Source organism: Canis lupus, chromosome X (genome assembly GCF_003254725.2).
Source record: "Canis lupus dingo isolate Sandy chromosome X, ASM325472v2, whole genome shotgun sequence".
Classification (NCBI taxonomy): domain Eukaryota; kingdom Metazoa; phylum Chordata; class Mammalia; order Carnivora; family Canidae; genus Canis; species Canis lupus.
The window spans coordinates 14,761,811-14,777,305 of NC_064281.1; the positions used below are offsets into that span (position 1 = coordinate 14,761,811).

The 15,495-nt window shown below is 36.9% G+C and overlaps 1 protein-coding gene across 4 annotated transcripts in view; it reads left to right on the forward strand.

The window, feature by feature from the left end:
* PPEF1 (protein phosphatase with EF-hand domain 1) overlaps positions 1-15,495 on the forward strand; it is a 122,764-nt gene that overhangs the window by 48,613 nt on the left and 58,656 nt on the right. For all 4 annotated transcript variants that reach the window (XM_025437989.3, XM_049107512.1, XM_025437985.3 and 1 more), the window contains one exon: positions 8,937-9,100. In XM_025437989.3, the coding sequence (XP_025293774.1) occupies positions 8,937-9,100 (164 nt within the window). The remainder of the gene's footprint in view (positions 1-8,936; positions 9,101-15,495) is intronic.

Consider the following 15,495-nt stretch of genomic DNA (forward strand, 5'->3'; position numbering starts at 1 on the left):
TCAGTTCAGGTGGCTTTTTTCTCTGATTGTTGTTGACTAAATTTGACTATTTAACTTTGTCACTTTCAAAAAGCCAAATTAGATTTCATTCAAGGTTGATTTGCTGAGCACCTTCTCTGAACCATAATCTGTTGATGTATGATAGTAGCTTAGTGAAGAGGATCTTATTTTTTATGCACAAAACTTTCATGCCGAGAGATGAAAAATATCTTGAGTATCTCATGAAGCAAATCTGGGGGAAATGATGGCTTGAACACAGTTCTCTGTTTTCTGCAGAGCTAGCTGTCTGTCTCTCTTTTTATCATTTATTTGGTCATTCTCAGATGACTAAGCAAATCATTTCAGGGACAGGCAATGTAGGTACGGTTCAAAATGATTTTTAAATTATAGTTATTCCCAAGGCATGCATTTCTCCTGCAAAATCAAGATGACTGTCGTTATCGTCAAGGTAGATGCTAGACTTAAAAACTTATTTCTTTAATTTGGGCCAACCATTTTTTGTTCTAATTAAAAGTGTATGTCATCTAAGAGCTTCTTTTAAATCATCTCCCGAGCACCCTTCACAGTGGCAAAAGAATGGTGTTTTAATGGCATGCTTTGAGCTGAGCGCATATGTATGAAACTAATTAAAGCATTTAATGATCTGTGGAAGCTTTCTAAACGGTAGAATAGCCAAACCTGAGGAGTGGGGAGTGGGTGGAAGTGGGTATTTTGCCATTTTCTTTCTTTTAGATAATTGCAATTTGAAGATAGTTGTTTGCGCTTCATGTTCTTTGGCAAAATATCTCTGAGAGGAAATATAATGATGATGAAATGAAGCAGCACTCTTTTTGCTAATGACCTAATATTTCGATCTGGGCTGTGCATCAGAACCACTTATGGAGATTCATAGCCCCAGATGGCAGGGTTCCAGCCCAGAGATATTTACTCAGGCTCTGTATTTTTTAAAATCTACATGTCAAAAAATTCTGCAGGTGATTTAAAAATATTAAAAAATTTTATCGAAGAAGGAGACAGTGACTTAATCTTCTTATGTAAACTTTTCTTGAAGTATAGCATACATTAAGGCACACAAATTGCAAATATAGGATGCAATACATTTTCTCGAAGTAAGCACACCCTTGTAACCCGCACCCAGAACAAGAAAGAAAACGTTATCAGAGCCACTGAAGCCTATCTCCTGTGCCCCACCCCCTGCCAGTCACTTCCTAACCCCCCCCAGTGATGACTTTCCTGACTTCTACATCCTAGATTGGTTTTGCTTTTTTTAAACTTCACTCTAAAATGAAAGCACACACTGTTGAGTCTGTCTTTTACTCAATGTCATATTTTGAGAGTCATCCGTGTTGTTGAAATTCGGTCATTCTTATTGTGGAATAATGGTCCATTTTATGCATTTACCAAAATGTATTCATTCTACTGTTTATGGACATTTGAGTTGTTTTCAGTTTGGGTAATTTGAATGATACTGCTATGTGCATTCTTGTACATGTCCTTTTTGGTGAACAGATATATCATTTTCTTTTGCTATATACTCATTTCTGGTTACCTATTGCTGTATAACAAACCCCCCAAATTTAGTAGCTTAAAAACAGCAACCATTTTGTTGCTCATAATTCTGTGGATCAGGCATTTGAACTGGGCTTAGTGGGGATGGCTTGTCGTTGTTCCATCTGGTGTCCGTTGGGCTCATTCAACCTAGCTGGGCTGGGTAGGGAGATCTAGATGGTTATACTCACCTGTCTGGGACTTTGGTGTTGGCTCTGAACTGAGATACCTCAATTTTCCTCATGCAGCCTCTCTGTCTAGTAGGATATCCTGGGCTTCTTTACATAGTACCTGGATCCCAAGAGAACAAAGGCAGAAGCTACAAGGCCTATGCTCTGGAACTCACACAAAGTCAGTTCTCCATATTCTACTGGTCAAAGCAAGTCACAAGGACAGCCACAGATTCATAGGGGCTAGGAGAGCTCTATCTCTTGCAGGGAGGAGAAGCAACATTATATTGTAAAGGGATGTGGGTACAAGGGGGCATGACTTACTGAGGGCCAGTATTATAAAGATGTACCACGACCCGAGAGTGGATGTTTTGGGTTACAGGGTATGTGTATGTTCAGCTTTATTAGATGCTGATAATCCATCTTACAAAATTGTTGTACCAAGTTTGTACCACTGCCCTCAGTGGATGAGAGTGCCAGTTATTCTCTATCCTCTTCAGCACTTGGCGTTGTCAGTCCTTTTCATTTAGCCATTCTCTCAGTTATGTAGTAGTATCACATTTCTGCTTTAGTTTGTATTTCTCTGGTGAGCAGTGAAATTGCTTACATTTTTGTCTCTTTAGTGGCCACATCAACATCCTGTTTGGTGAAGTCCTATTCAGGTCTCTTGCCATCCTTTTATTGGGTTAGCTGCTTTTTTCTTATCAATTTTTCAAAGTGCTCTAAGTATTCTAAATATGAGAATATGAATCTCTGTTAGATAAACATATTACAAATATCTTCTCCTGGTCTTTGGCTTTTATCTTCTTAATCGTTAAATGCTGCCTTTTGATAATAGCAGACATTCTTGATTTTTTTTGAAGATTTTATTTATTTATTGAGACACACACAGAGAGAGAGAGAGAGAGAGTTATTTATTTATTGAGACACACACACACACACAGAGAGAGAGAGAGAGAGAGAGGCAGAGACACAGGCAGAGGGAGAAGCAGGCTCCATGCAGGGAACCCGACGTGGGACTCCATCCCGGATCTCCAGGATCACACCCTGGGCTGCAGGCAGCGCTAAACCGCTGCACCACCGGGGCTGCCCATTCTTGATTTTAATATAATACAATTTTTCCCCTTTATGGTTAATACTTTCTGCATCTTCTTTGAGAAATCTTTGCCTGATATGAATGTGCATGCGTGTGTGTGTGTGTGTGTGTGTGTGTGTTTGTGCAAAAATAAATACAGGAGAAACCAATAGAATAAACCAGAAACAAATGATCTTGTTTACCTACAGGGGATGAGTGGATGGGTGGGAACAAGGGAGAAAGAATGGGAGAACGGAGTTGGGTAGAGGGCTGAGGGGGGGAGTAACATCCTCTGAATGTACCTTTTTGTAGTTTTGACTCTTAGAACTGTGATAATGTTTCATATCCATAAAAAAATAATTACAAACAGGAAAGAATGTGTGTGTCTGTGTTTCCAAAATAGAGTACACACAGTGACAAATGAATTTAACTGTATTACAAATAATAAGATCACCTGATGGAGTTAAGAAAGAAACAAACTAACCTAAGTAACATTAGAAAGTAGGACTTTAACTATAATATGCCTTGATGATGCTTCATTTATATTTTATTCTGTGTGGGCTTTGCTAAGCTTCTGTGATATCTAGGTTGATATTTTCCATCAGGTATAGGAAGTTTTTACCCATTAATTATTTAAAATATCTTTCAAGTCTAAATATCTTTTTCTTTGTGAATCCCTGCTTGTAAACTTAGAAGGCTTTGAAATATTTAAAATGTGGATTGCTGTGCCTGTATTTCTAGACTTTTTTTATGGTTTGACTTTTAAAAAATTTAGCACTTCATAAGTTTGGGTTGGGATTTTTTATATTAAACCAAAAAAGGAAACTTTGATGCCTAGTGGCTGAAAACAATTAAAGAACACAGCCAAAAAGAAAATGTCCAAGCAGCTAACTAACTTTTCCCACAATGCTTATTTGATAATGTATCTTTTTGCCATGGCTTGTCATGCCTCCTTCATCATGTATTCATTTAAAAATGTGTACTAGGGCATATTTATAGGCTGTGCATTCTCTTATATATATCTCTATATATAATTATAGTTCTAGAATCTTACTGATTGACTATTGTGTGTAACAGAAAAATTAACTTACAGGATTACTTCTATAGGTTGATTTTGTCTAAAATGTTTTCCAGCTTTATTGAAATATAGTTGAATCTAACATTGTAGAAGTTTAAGGTATACAATGCAGTGATTTCATATATGTATATATTATGAAATGATGATCACAATAAGGTTAGTTAACACATCACCTCACAGTTACAATTCTTTTGCGCATGGTGAGAACTTTAAAAATGTACTCTCTTAGCAACTTTTAAGCATACAACAAGAGTAGTCTTAACTAGGGTCACCATGCTGTACATTACTATAGATTGCTTTCTGATGGCCTCTTTGGTGGGAAGGTTCTACATAACCTCCAACTCGGCCTGTTTGGCTGAAGTGCTATGACTCCTAAACAGGTTATTTTTAGGGGCCAGAAGATCACTTAACATTTCTAGATATCAGCACCAGATTAATGATCTGAGGCACAGGGTTAGTTGAGATATTCTGGGTGTTCCATAGGTGGGAGGTGACCTGGAAGCCATTCATTTCCATGTCCTACTACTTAGTTTCTCAAACCAGTTCATAAGACTTGATGGGGAGACCACACATCCATCCCACAGGTGGAAAACCAAAGCTGCTGTACATAGCAATAGGTTTACACAGAGACTGATGGAAATGGGGAGTGGGATGGAGTGTGTGCCAGTGTTGTTTTGACTCTTCTTTCTGCTTCCCAGATCAGCCAAAGTGTCCTATCAGACCCAGATATTGTCTATTTTTTGTGGCTATGGTCAATAGTTTATTTTCCCCATTATATCTTCCCAGTGATTATTGGTAGTATTTAACAAACTTTTTTTTTTTAATTTTTATTTATTTATGATAGTCACAGAGACAGAGAATGAGAGAGAGAGGCAAAGACACAGGCAGAGGGAGAAGCAGGCTCCATGCACCGGGAGCCCGATGTGGGATTCGATCCCCGGTCTCCAGGATCGCGCCCTGGGCCAAAGGCAGGCGCCAAACCGCTGCGCCACCCAGGGATCCCCAAACTTTTGTTTTATACCTATTTGTATTGTGCTACTATTGAAAGATAGCATTAATGAATTTTTTATTCTTATTGCCAATATTTATTAAATGTTTACCATGTGCCATGTCTTTTAAGTGCTTTAAATATTTCATTTGGTCTTCATGACAGACCACTGAGATTAGTATTATTATCATTCCCTTTTGTTGGATGAGAATATTGAGGCTTAGAAGGTGACCTCCTAAGGTTATTCATCTCAGCAGTGGTAAAGCTGTGTTTTGAACAAGTGTGCTTAACCTCTGCAGTACTGAATTCTCCTATCAGTTCTGGGAGTTTCTCAGTTGATTTTCTTGAGGATGGATATTTAATCACACTGGCCACAGGCAACTTTATTTTTATATCTTTCTATGCAATAGCCACTGCTCTTATTTTGGGTTTGTGTTTTGTTGTGTTGGCTGGAAATAGCAGAACAATGTTAAAGTGAAGCAGTAAAAGTAGGCATCCTGTTTTGTTAATGCTTTAATGGAAAAACCATTCTTGTTGATTTAAATTTTTATAATTCTGTTAAGGAGGTAGGCTTTCGTTTCTAGTTTTCTGAGTTTTTTTTTTTTTTTAAAGAAAACAGGTGTTAAATTTTATGAAATGTCATTTTGCCATTTATTGAGTTTATTATATGGATACTCAATTTTTTAAAAAAAGATTTTATTTATTTATTCATGAGAGACACAGAGAGAGAGGCAGAGACACAGGCAGAGGGAGAGGCAGGCTCCATGCAAGGAGCCCAACGTGGGACCCGAATGTGGGATCATGCTCTGAGTCAAAGGCAGGTGCTCAACCGCTGAGCCACTCAGGCGTCCCTGGACACTCATAATTTTAATCCAGATTCATAACTGAGAAACAAAATAACTATAAAATGCAGTTCAATTGGTGCTTTTCTTTTCCTAGCCATATTTGGAGCTTGTTTTCAAAGTGACATGTGGGTGGTAGAGGCAGAAATTGTGTATGTGTGTGCACGTGTTTTGTTTTTTTTAATTATGGGCTTTAACATTTTCCCTGTCCAGATTTTGAGTTTGTACTGGGCAAAAGAAAAGATTATATATGGGGGGTAGTTTTGAGATATTTTCTTTAGAACAACTTGTAAAGGTGGTATCATTTGGTTATAATTCAAGATTTCATTATACTTAATTAGTTTAGATTGGTATTGAGAGAATTGTAAATCAAATAGGTAAAGATTCATTCAAATTACATGTTGCACAAATCTTTATATATTGTTGGCATTCATTAAATTAGTCTTATAATAGTTATAGCCCACACTACTTGCGTTTGAACTGCTACAGCTTTTTTTTTTCAAGATTTTATTTATTTATTCATGATAGGCACACAGAGAGAAAGAGAGAGAGAGAGAGGCACACACAGGCAGAGGGAGAAGCAGTCTCCATGCCGGGAGCCCCACGTGGGACTCGATCCTGGGACTCCAGGATCACACCCTGGGCCAAAGGCGGGCGCTAAACCGCTGCGCCACCCAGGGATCCCCTGCTACAGCTTTTGATTGTTTTCATACATGACTCACATTAGCTACCCATATTAGGAAGAGAATCTATGTTATTTCTTTTAATGTGGCTAAAAGTCAGCAAAAGGATTATGATTTGATGTTTACTGATATTTCATATTGAGTAGTTTTGACTAGGAATTGGCTTAGGGAAACGATGCTTTTTCATGTATTTATCACGGAACTTATAAGAAATGAAGGTCAACAAACATATGGAAAGAAGGGCCAGACTAAGCTTTTTTGGTTTGTTTTAAAGAAGAAAAACAATATTTTAATTTTCTTCTTAAAAAACAATTGGAATTGATGTGTGAGCTGATGAGAAAGGGAGAGTGGACAGAGCATAGGTGAAGGCCATGATTGGGAAAAGAAAATCATTTCGTGCTTGTACCTTTCAGTAGGAATTACTCAATGAGTCAGTTATAACATGGTATAGTGAGACTGGTGGGGTTTTTTTTTGTTTGTTTCTTTGTTGTTATTGTTGTTTTCCCAAGAGGAGCTCCATATTAAAATGTATAGAGTCAGGAAGATGTATCTCTATGAGCCAAATGGTACGATCATTAAGATAGGTAGAGTATTTAGGCTTTATTGCTTGCACCATGGAATCTGAGAAAAAATTTACCAAGCTGCTCTGCATTTCTAGTTTTCAAACATTACAGGGAATAATTAAGTTATTCTTAAATCTCAAACCAAATCCAAATGAATAAAATACACTGTGCTGGACCACACTGAAGACGTACATTATTATTCCTAAATTTAACTTCTTGTAAAACATCATCAACCACCACCAAAGAAATATTGGGGCACCCAATAATTTAGAAAGCATTTTTAAATTATCAAATATTATGACATATATATTTTTTTAAAGATTTTTTTTTTTTAATTCATGAGAGATACAGGGAGAGAGAGAGAGAGGCAGAGACACAGGCAAAGGGAGAAGCGGGCTCCATGCAGGGAGCCTGACATGGGATTCGATCCCAGGTCTCCAGGATCAGGCCCTGGGCTAAAGGCGGCGCTAAACCACTGAGCCACCTGGGCTGCCCGACATATATATTTTTTTGAAAAAATAAAGGTTTTTTTTCAAGTTTAGTTCTTAACTGGAATCTCTCAGCATAACTGGATCATGAAAAGAAATGTATTCTATCTACATCTGCTGACGTCATACTTTCTAAACATGTCCATTCTAAATATTCAAAAATATAGAAACAGCTTGTAGAGAACTTCTGATTCCCATTGGCTTGGTAGCATTCAGTGTTAATGAGTTGAAGAATACATCATCATCTCCATATCTGTTATCTCTTAACGAAATAACACTGTGTGTTAAACAACCACAATAGCTCAGTGGCATGTAATAAACACTTCTTGCCCACAAGTCCACAGGTTATCCGAGTGTTTCTGCTGATCTTGGCAGGCTTGATTTGGCAGTTTTTCTCAGGTCTTGGTGAGAGTTCACTCATGTGTTTGGAGGTCTGCTGGCTGATGGCTGATCTAGGATGGCCTTGGCTGGGGTGACTCAGTTTTGTTCTCCATAGTCTTGAAGCTTTCATTAGGCTAGCCTGGGCTTTGTGGCAGTAATATAGGTCCAAAAGAGAAAGCATGGAAGCATACAAGGCCTTCTAAGGTCTTGGCTTAGAAATGGTACATAACACTTCTACCACATTCTTTAGGCTAACACAAATCATGAACCCAACAACCCAGGTTTGAAGCCTGGGGAAATAGAATCTTGACAAGAGCCAGGCTAGAGGTTGGGATAGACAATTGGGGTCACTTTTGCAATCAGTCTACCATATCCCCTTTCATCTTTCTCCACCGACATTGGCCAGATTTCTGTTCTTGGCCTGACTGTTTGATAGGTGGCCTAGCAAGAAAGGGACCCTGGGCCTCAGCACCTACTGAAATGGGCAGTGCAGGCAATCTGTTACATAGAAATATTTCTCTCAGAGAGAGGCCCTGTGGGTATTTCTGCCTGTGGTTCATCATCTAACTTTATCTGCTTTGTTATCAAGAAGAAAAAGAAAATCATGTCAGAAAATCTGTTTTTATGTGAAGAGAGAAACAAATCTATTATAGCTAAGTAAAATTTGAAGTGCTTAACAGGGGAAAAATTGAATGCTGCAGTTTAATTTTCTGTAGATCCTGAATAGCACAGATGTTTGAATCAAATACAATACATTATTATGTTTTCAGCCCTATTTGTAAAAATCTGCAATGTAAGAGTAGGCAAAAAATGTAGAGGTAAAGATTCAGAGCATCATAGTACCTTGAATGACCAGTTTTCCCTGAGTTTCTCCTCCTCCCCACCAATGAACTCACTGCTTTGGTACACTGTCCACTCGGGAAGGGATGAGGGTGATTCATGTGAATGTGCCTAATGATCTGAGAACAAATCCTTCCTCGTGATTAAATGTGGGATATCTTGATATTCATAATACCTGTAGCACACTGCCTTACATTGGCTCAATATTCAAGAAGATATTTATTGAATTTTAAGTATGGGAATGTTGATTCCCCCACCCTTTCTGTCTTTCCTTTTCCAGAATTACTTGCTCGACTTTTTGGTAGCACCCTCCAGGACTACAAGGATAGACAGGACTATGTCTCACACATAGACGTCCCAGACTCCTATCATGGTCCTCGGCTGCAATTTCCTCTCACTTTTACTGATATTGATTTACTTGTTGAGGCCTTCAAGCAACAACAGGCAAGTGGAAGCAGATACTGCCCTGATTCTTGTACATAGCATGTGCTCGGTGACTATCTGTTGAATGAATGGATGAAAAATACTATAGCAGAAATGCATTCCTTTGGGGAAAAGCTTCATAATAAGTGAGAGCTACCCTTTGCTTTCCTTAACCTATTAAATAGAAGTCTCCTCAGATGCATAGCAACTTCCTGTCTATATATAGGCTTATGCATTTCCTTTTCCTTTTTCTTAGATATATAATTCACATATTGTAAAATTCATCATTTTCAAGTGAATGATTTAAGGGTGAGGGGATGGGCGAAGTGGGTGAAAGGGAGTAGGAGATCAGGCTTCCAGTTATAGAGTGAATAAGTCATCAAGATTAAAGCTACGGCATAGGGAATATAGTCGAGAGTACTGTGGTGGCGTACGGTGGCAGACGGTAGGTACCTATACTTGCGGCTGAGCACAGCGTACAGTGTAACATACAGAGTTGTCAAATCACTGTGTTGTACACCTCAAACTAATGTAACATTGTGTGTCAACAATTCTCCAATGAAAAATAAATAAGAAAGAAAGTGTACGGTGCAGTGGTTTTTAGCACAGTCACAAAATTGTGCAGTTATCACCAGGACTAACTCCAAAACATTTTCATCACCCCCAAAAGAAATTCCATACCCATTACCATTCCCTCTTCCCTCCCGACTAGCACCCATTATTCTACTTTCTGTCTCTACAGATTTGTCTATTTTGGGCATTTCATGTATAGAATTCTATAATATGTAGCCTCTTGTATCTGGCTTTTTCACTTAGCATAATGTTGTTAAGGTACATTCATGTCATAACATGTTTCATTGCTCCTTTATTGGTATGACTGACTAATATTCTGTTATATGGATATACCACATTTTGTTTATTCATTCATCAGTGGATGAACATTTGGATTTTTTTCTACCTTTGGGCTATCATGAACAATGCTTCTATAAACATTCACATACAGGTTTTTGTATGAATGTGTTCTCAGTTCTCTTGAGTATATATACCTAGGAGTGGAACTGCTGGGTCATATGGTCACTCTGTTTAACTTTTTGAGGGGCTGCTAAACTGTTTTCCACAGTGGCTGTGTCTCTTTACCTTCCCACCAGCAATGCATGAGGGTTCCAATTTCTTCACATTTTTTTGTCAACACTTCTTATTTGCTTTTGTTTATTCTTTGTAATTGTATTTTTATTATAGCCATCCTAGTTGCATGTGAAGTGATACCTCATTGTGGTTTTGATTTGCATTTCCCTAATGACTGAAGATGTTGAACATCTATACCATGTTTACTGGGCATTTGTACACATTCTTTGGAGAAATATCTACTTAGATGCTTTGCCCATTTTGAAATAAGGTTATTTGTCTTTTTATTATTGAGTTGTAAGAGTTATTTATATATTCTGGATACAAATCTCTTATCAAAAAAAAAAACAAAAAAATCTCTTATCAGATATATGATTTTTTTAAAGGATTTATTTATTTATTTATTTGAGAGAGAGAAACTGTGGGGTGGAGGGACAGAGGGAAAGGGAGAGAGAGAATCTCTAGCAGACTCTCCGCTGACCAGGAAGCTCAGTGATGCAGGCCTTGATAACCCGGCCCTGAGACCATGACCCAAGCGGAAACTAAGAGTCTGACGCTTAACCAACTGAGCCACTCAGGCACCCCTCCAATGTATGATTTGAAAATTTTTTTTCATTCTGTAGGTTCTTTCTATTTTCTTGATAATGCCCTTTGATTCACAAAAGTTTCTAATGTTGATGAAGTCCAAAGTATCTATTTTTTCTTTGATTGCTTGTGTTTTTGTGTTTTATCTAAGAATCCATTGCCAAATCCAAGATCATGAAGATTTACTCCTTATAGTTCCTTTTAAGAATTTTATGGTTTTAACTCTTAAATTTAGTTCCATGAATCATTTTCATTTACTTTCTGTATATGGTATGAGGTAGGGGTCCAACTTTGTTCTTTGCAATATGCAGTTGTCCTAACACTTTCTGTTAAGAGTCCGTTCTTTCCCCCATTGAATGGTCTTGAGACCCATGCTGAAAACTAATAGGCCATAGGCCATAGATGTATTAATTTATGTCTGGACTCCCAGTTCTCTTCATTTGTATTTATGAATTATGTCATTACATTGTCTTAATTACTATAGCTTTGTAGTTAAGTTTTGAAATCAGGAAGCATAAATTCTTCAATTTAGCTCTTCTTTTTCAATATCGTTTTGATATTTGGGTTCCCCTTGCAATGAATTTAAGGATTGACATTTCCATTTCTGTAAAAAAGCCCATTGGGATTTTGGTATGATTTTGGTAGATTGTATTGAATCTGTAGATCACTTTGGATAGTATTACCATCTTAACAATATTAAGCCTTCCAATTCATAAACACAGGATATCTTTCATTTATTTAGGTCTTCTTTGATTTCTTTCAGCAATGTTTTCTAATTTTCAGTGCACAAGTCTTTTACTACCTTAAATTTATTCCTTGGTATTTTATTCTCTTGATTGCCATTGTAAAAGGGATTGCTTTCTTAATTCCCTTTTGGATTGCTCATTATTGGTGTATAAAAGGACAATTGATTTTTATGGATTGAGCTTTTACTCTGCCACTTTGCTGAATTCATTTCTTAGCTTTAGTAGTGTGTGTATTTTGAGACAATCTATATATAGGATCATGTCATCTGGGAATAGAGATAGTTTTATTTTTTCCTTTTTTATTTAGATGCCTCTTATTTCTTTTTCTTGCCTAATTACCCTGGCTAGAATTTCCAGTACAATGTTGAATAGCAGTGGTGAGGGCTTGTCATGCTTGTCTTGTTCTTGATCTTAGGTGGGAAAGCTTTCAGTCTTTCACCATTGAGTTTGATGTTAGTTGTGGGTTTTTTATCAATGTCCTTCATCATATTGAGGACATTTTCTTCCATTCCTAGTTTTCTGAGTGGTTCTATCATGAAAAGGTGTTAGATGTTGTCAAATACTTTTTTACACCAATTGAAATGATTGTGTGTTTTTTTCCTTCACTCTATTAATGTGTGTATTACACTGATTAATTTTGTGTGTGTATCGAACCACCTTGTATTCCTGGAATAAATCCCACTGGGTCATGGTCTATGATTCTTTTAAAATTTTATTGGATTTTTTTGCTGATATTTTGTTGAAGTTGTTTTTGTTTTTGTTTTGTATTTTATTTAGAAGGGATATTGATGTGTATGTTCTTATGGTGTCTTTATTTGACTTTGGTATTAGGGTAATATTGGCTTCATAGAATGAGTTAGGAATTGTTTCTTCCTCTTCACTTTTTTGGAAGAATTTAAGAAGGATTGGTGTTAATTCCTTAAATGTTCAGTAGAGTTCACCAGTGAAGTTGCCTGTCTTGGATTTTCCTTGTTAGGAGGTTTTTGATTACTGATTCAATCTCTACTTGTCTTAGATCTATTCAGATTTTCTTTTTTTTTTAAAGATTTTATTTATTTATTCATGAGACACACAGAGAGAGAGAGAGAGAGAGAGGAGAGAGAGAGAGATAGGCAGAGAAACAGGCAGAGGGAGAAGCAGGCCCCATGCAGGGAGCCCAATGTGGGACTCGATCCCAGGACTCCAGGATCACACCCTGGGCCAAAGGCAGGTGCCAAACCATTGAGCCACCTAGGGATCCCCCTGTTCAGATTTTCTATTTCTTCCTGAATCAGTTTTGGGAATTTGTATGTTTCCAGGAATTTGTCCATTTCATCTAAATTATCTAATTTGTTAATGTATAATTATTCATAATATTCTCTTATAATTATTTTTATTTCTTTAAGATTGGTGGTAATGTCCCACTTTTAGTTCTGATTATAGTTATTTGCATTTTCTTTGTTTTTCTTTGTCAGTCTAGCTAAAGGTTTGTCAACTTTGTTAATATTTTCAAAGAATCAATTTTGAGTTTTGCTAATTTTATCTCTTGTTTTTCTGTTGTCTATTTCATTTATCTGAACTCTAGTCCTTTTTCTTCTGCTGCTAGTTTTTGGCTTAGTTTGTTCTTTTTCTAGTTCCTTGGTGTCAAGTTAGGCTTTTCATTTGAGATCTTTCTTCTTTTTAATGTAGGCATTTGCAATTATAAATTTCTCTCTGAGCATTGCTTTTGCTACATCCCATATATATATTTTCTAAATATTTTATTTATTTATTCATGAGAGACACACACAGAGAGAGAAGTAAAGACACAGGCAGAGGGAGAAGCAGGCCCCATGCAGGGAACCCAATGTGGGACTCAATCACGGGTCTCCAGGATCACACCCTGGGCCAAAGGCAGGCACCAAACCCCTGAGCCACCCAGGGATCCCCATCCCATATATTTTTGTGTGTAACGTTTTCATTTTCATTCATCTCAAAGTGGCTTCTAATTTCCTTTGTGATTTCTTCTTTGACCTATTGATTATGTTGTTTAATTTCTACATATTTGTGAATTTTTCAGTTGTCCTTCTGTTATTGATTTCAAGCTTCATTCCATTGTGATCAGATAAGATACTTTGCATGATTCCAATCTTTTTAAATTTATTGAAGCTTATTTTGTGGCCTAACATCTGGTCTATCCTGGAGAATGTTCCATATGCTCTTGTTAAAAAAATGTGTAGCCTGATGTTGTTGGGTGGAGTGTTCTATAGATGTATGCTAGGTCTAGTTGTGTGTGAGGTCTCTGAAGTCTCTGTTCTTTTAGTTTGTATTCAACTAGTGTTTTACAGAGATTTCCTTGAACACCAGGAGCTAGGGAGAGAGAGAGAGAGAATGAAATAGAGAGTGGGACAGAGACAGAAGCAATGCAAAGCAAAGACAAGCCTTGTCTTTGCAGATGGGCTCTGTGTTGGTACACTTCACTGCTTAGCTAGGCTGCTTACAAACCTATTTTAGCCTTTATTCTCTGCTTGCACTGAGCCATTTTTAAGTGGCCTTTTTCTTGATTCAGCCTTTGCTTGGTTGCTGTGAACTTTACTTTCCAAAGTTCTGTGAAAGTTGATTTTGACAGTTTCTTTGCTTGAGTTTTCAGTGTTTCTGTGGAGGGATAGGACCTGTGAGCTACCTATTCCATTATTTTCTCTGACATTACCCCCAAACCCTCATTCTCAGGTTAGGACCCTAAGGGCATACCCTAGGAGTAAGAGTGAACTAGAAGTAGACTGTCTCTGTAGGGATTGAATCAAAGCTTGGAATCATCTAATTCCTGATATTGAATTGAGATTATCCTGGATAGCTGGTATTTCTAGCCACCTGCCAAATGAAAAGGTAAATCCTTTCTGGAAGAAGATAGGCCTCAAATTATTTCTTCAAGTTGTTATGTACAATGTCCAGAACTTAATACAAATATTAACCAAGCATAGGAAGATATAAGATTCATGACAGAAAACTGAGGCAACCAATAAATAACAGACCAATATTTTGACAATGGCATTATCAGACTCAGAGTTTATAAGTATGCTTAATATGTTCAAAGAGAGAGAAGAGATATGACAAATATCCAAGGAGCCATAACAGAAAAGATCATAATTCTGACTTTACAAAAATGAGAAAATTATGCTGTTAGGGGAAGACAGGCTCAACAAAGAGTGCAGTGTGTTCCCTTTTGTAAAAAAAAATAAATAAATAAGTATTTATATATTTTGATTTTTAAAAGTTAAGATAAATTCACATAAAATAGATCATGTAAACATAAATAGATCATTTTAAAGTGTATGATTTAGCAGGTGTTACTATATTCAAAATGTTGTGCTATCATCACCACTATCTAATTCTGGAACATTTCATTACCCCAAAACAAAACCCTGTACTCATCAAGCAGTCACTCCCCATTGCCCCTTCTCCCCAGCCCCTTGCAACCACTAATTTGCCTTCTGTCTCTACAAATTTGTCTAATCTGGAGATTTCATATAAATGTAATCCTAAAGTATGTGACCTTTGGTGTCTGGCTTTTGCTTGGCAAATGTATTCAAGGTTCATCCATGTTTTAGCATATGTCAGTATTTCATTCCTACTTTTAGTTGAATAACATTCCTTTGTATGAATATATCCCACATTTTGTTTAAGGGATTATATGTTTATAGAATAGAATATATATTAATATTACATATTCATATGTGGTTATATTAATTTTTATATGCTGCCAACGCATAGAATATGTTTTGGAAAGATAATGAAGACACCCTTAACAGTGACTGTTTCTGGGGACAGGGACTGAGTGGGGAAGAAGGAAAATTGCTTTTCAGTTATACTCCTTTTTACTATTTAACTTTTTATTCAACTAAAAAATGAGATTTTTTTCCATTTGAAAACTTGTTACTTCATAAAAAGAAATATCCTTTAAAAGTAGTATTTTCCTTCCTCATTGGCTTTAAAAGAATATGA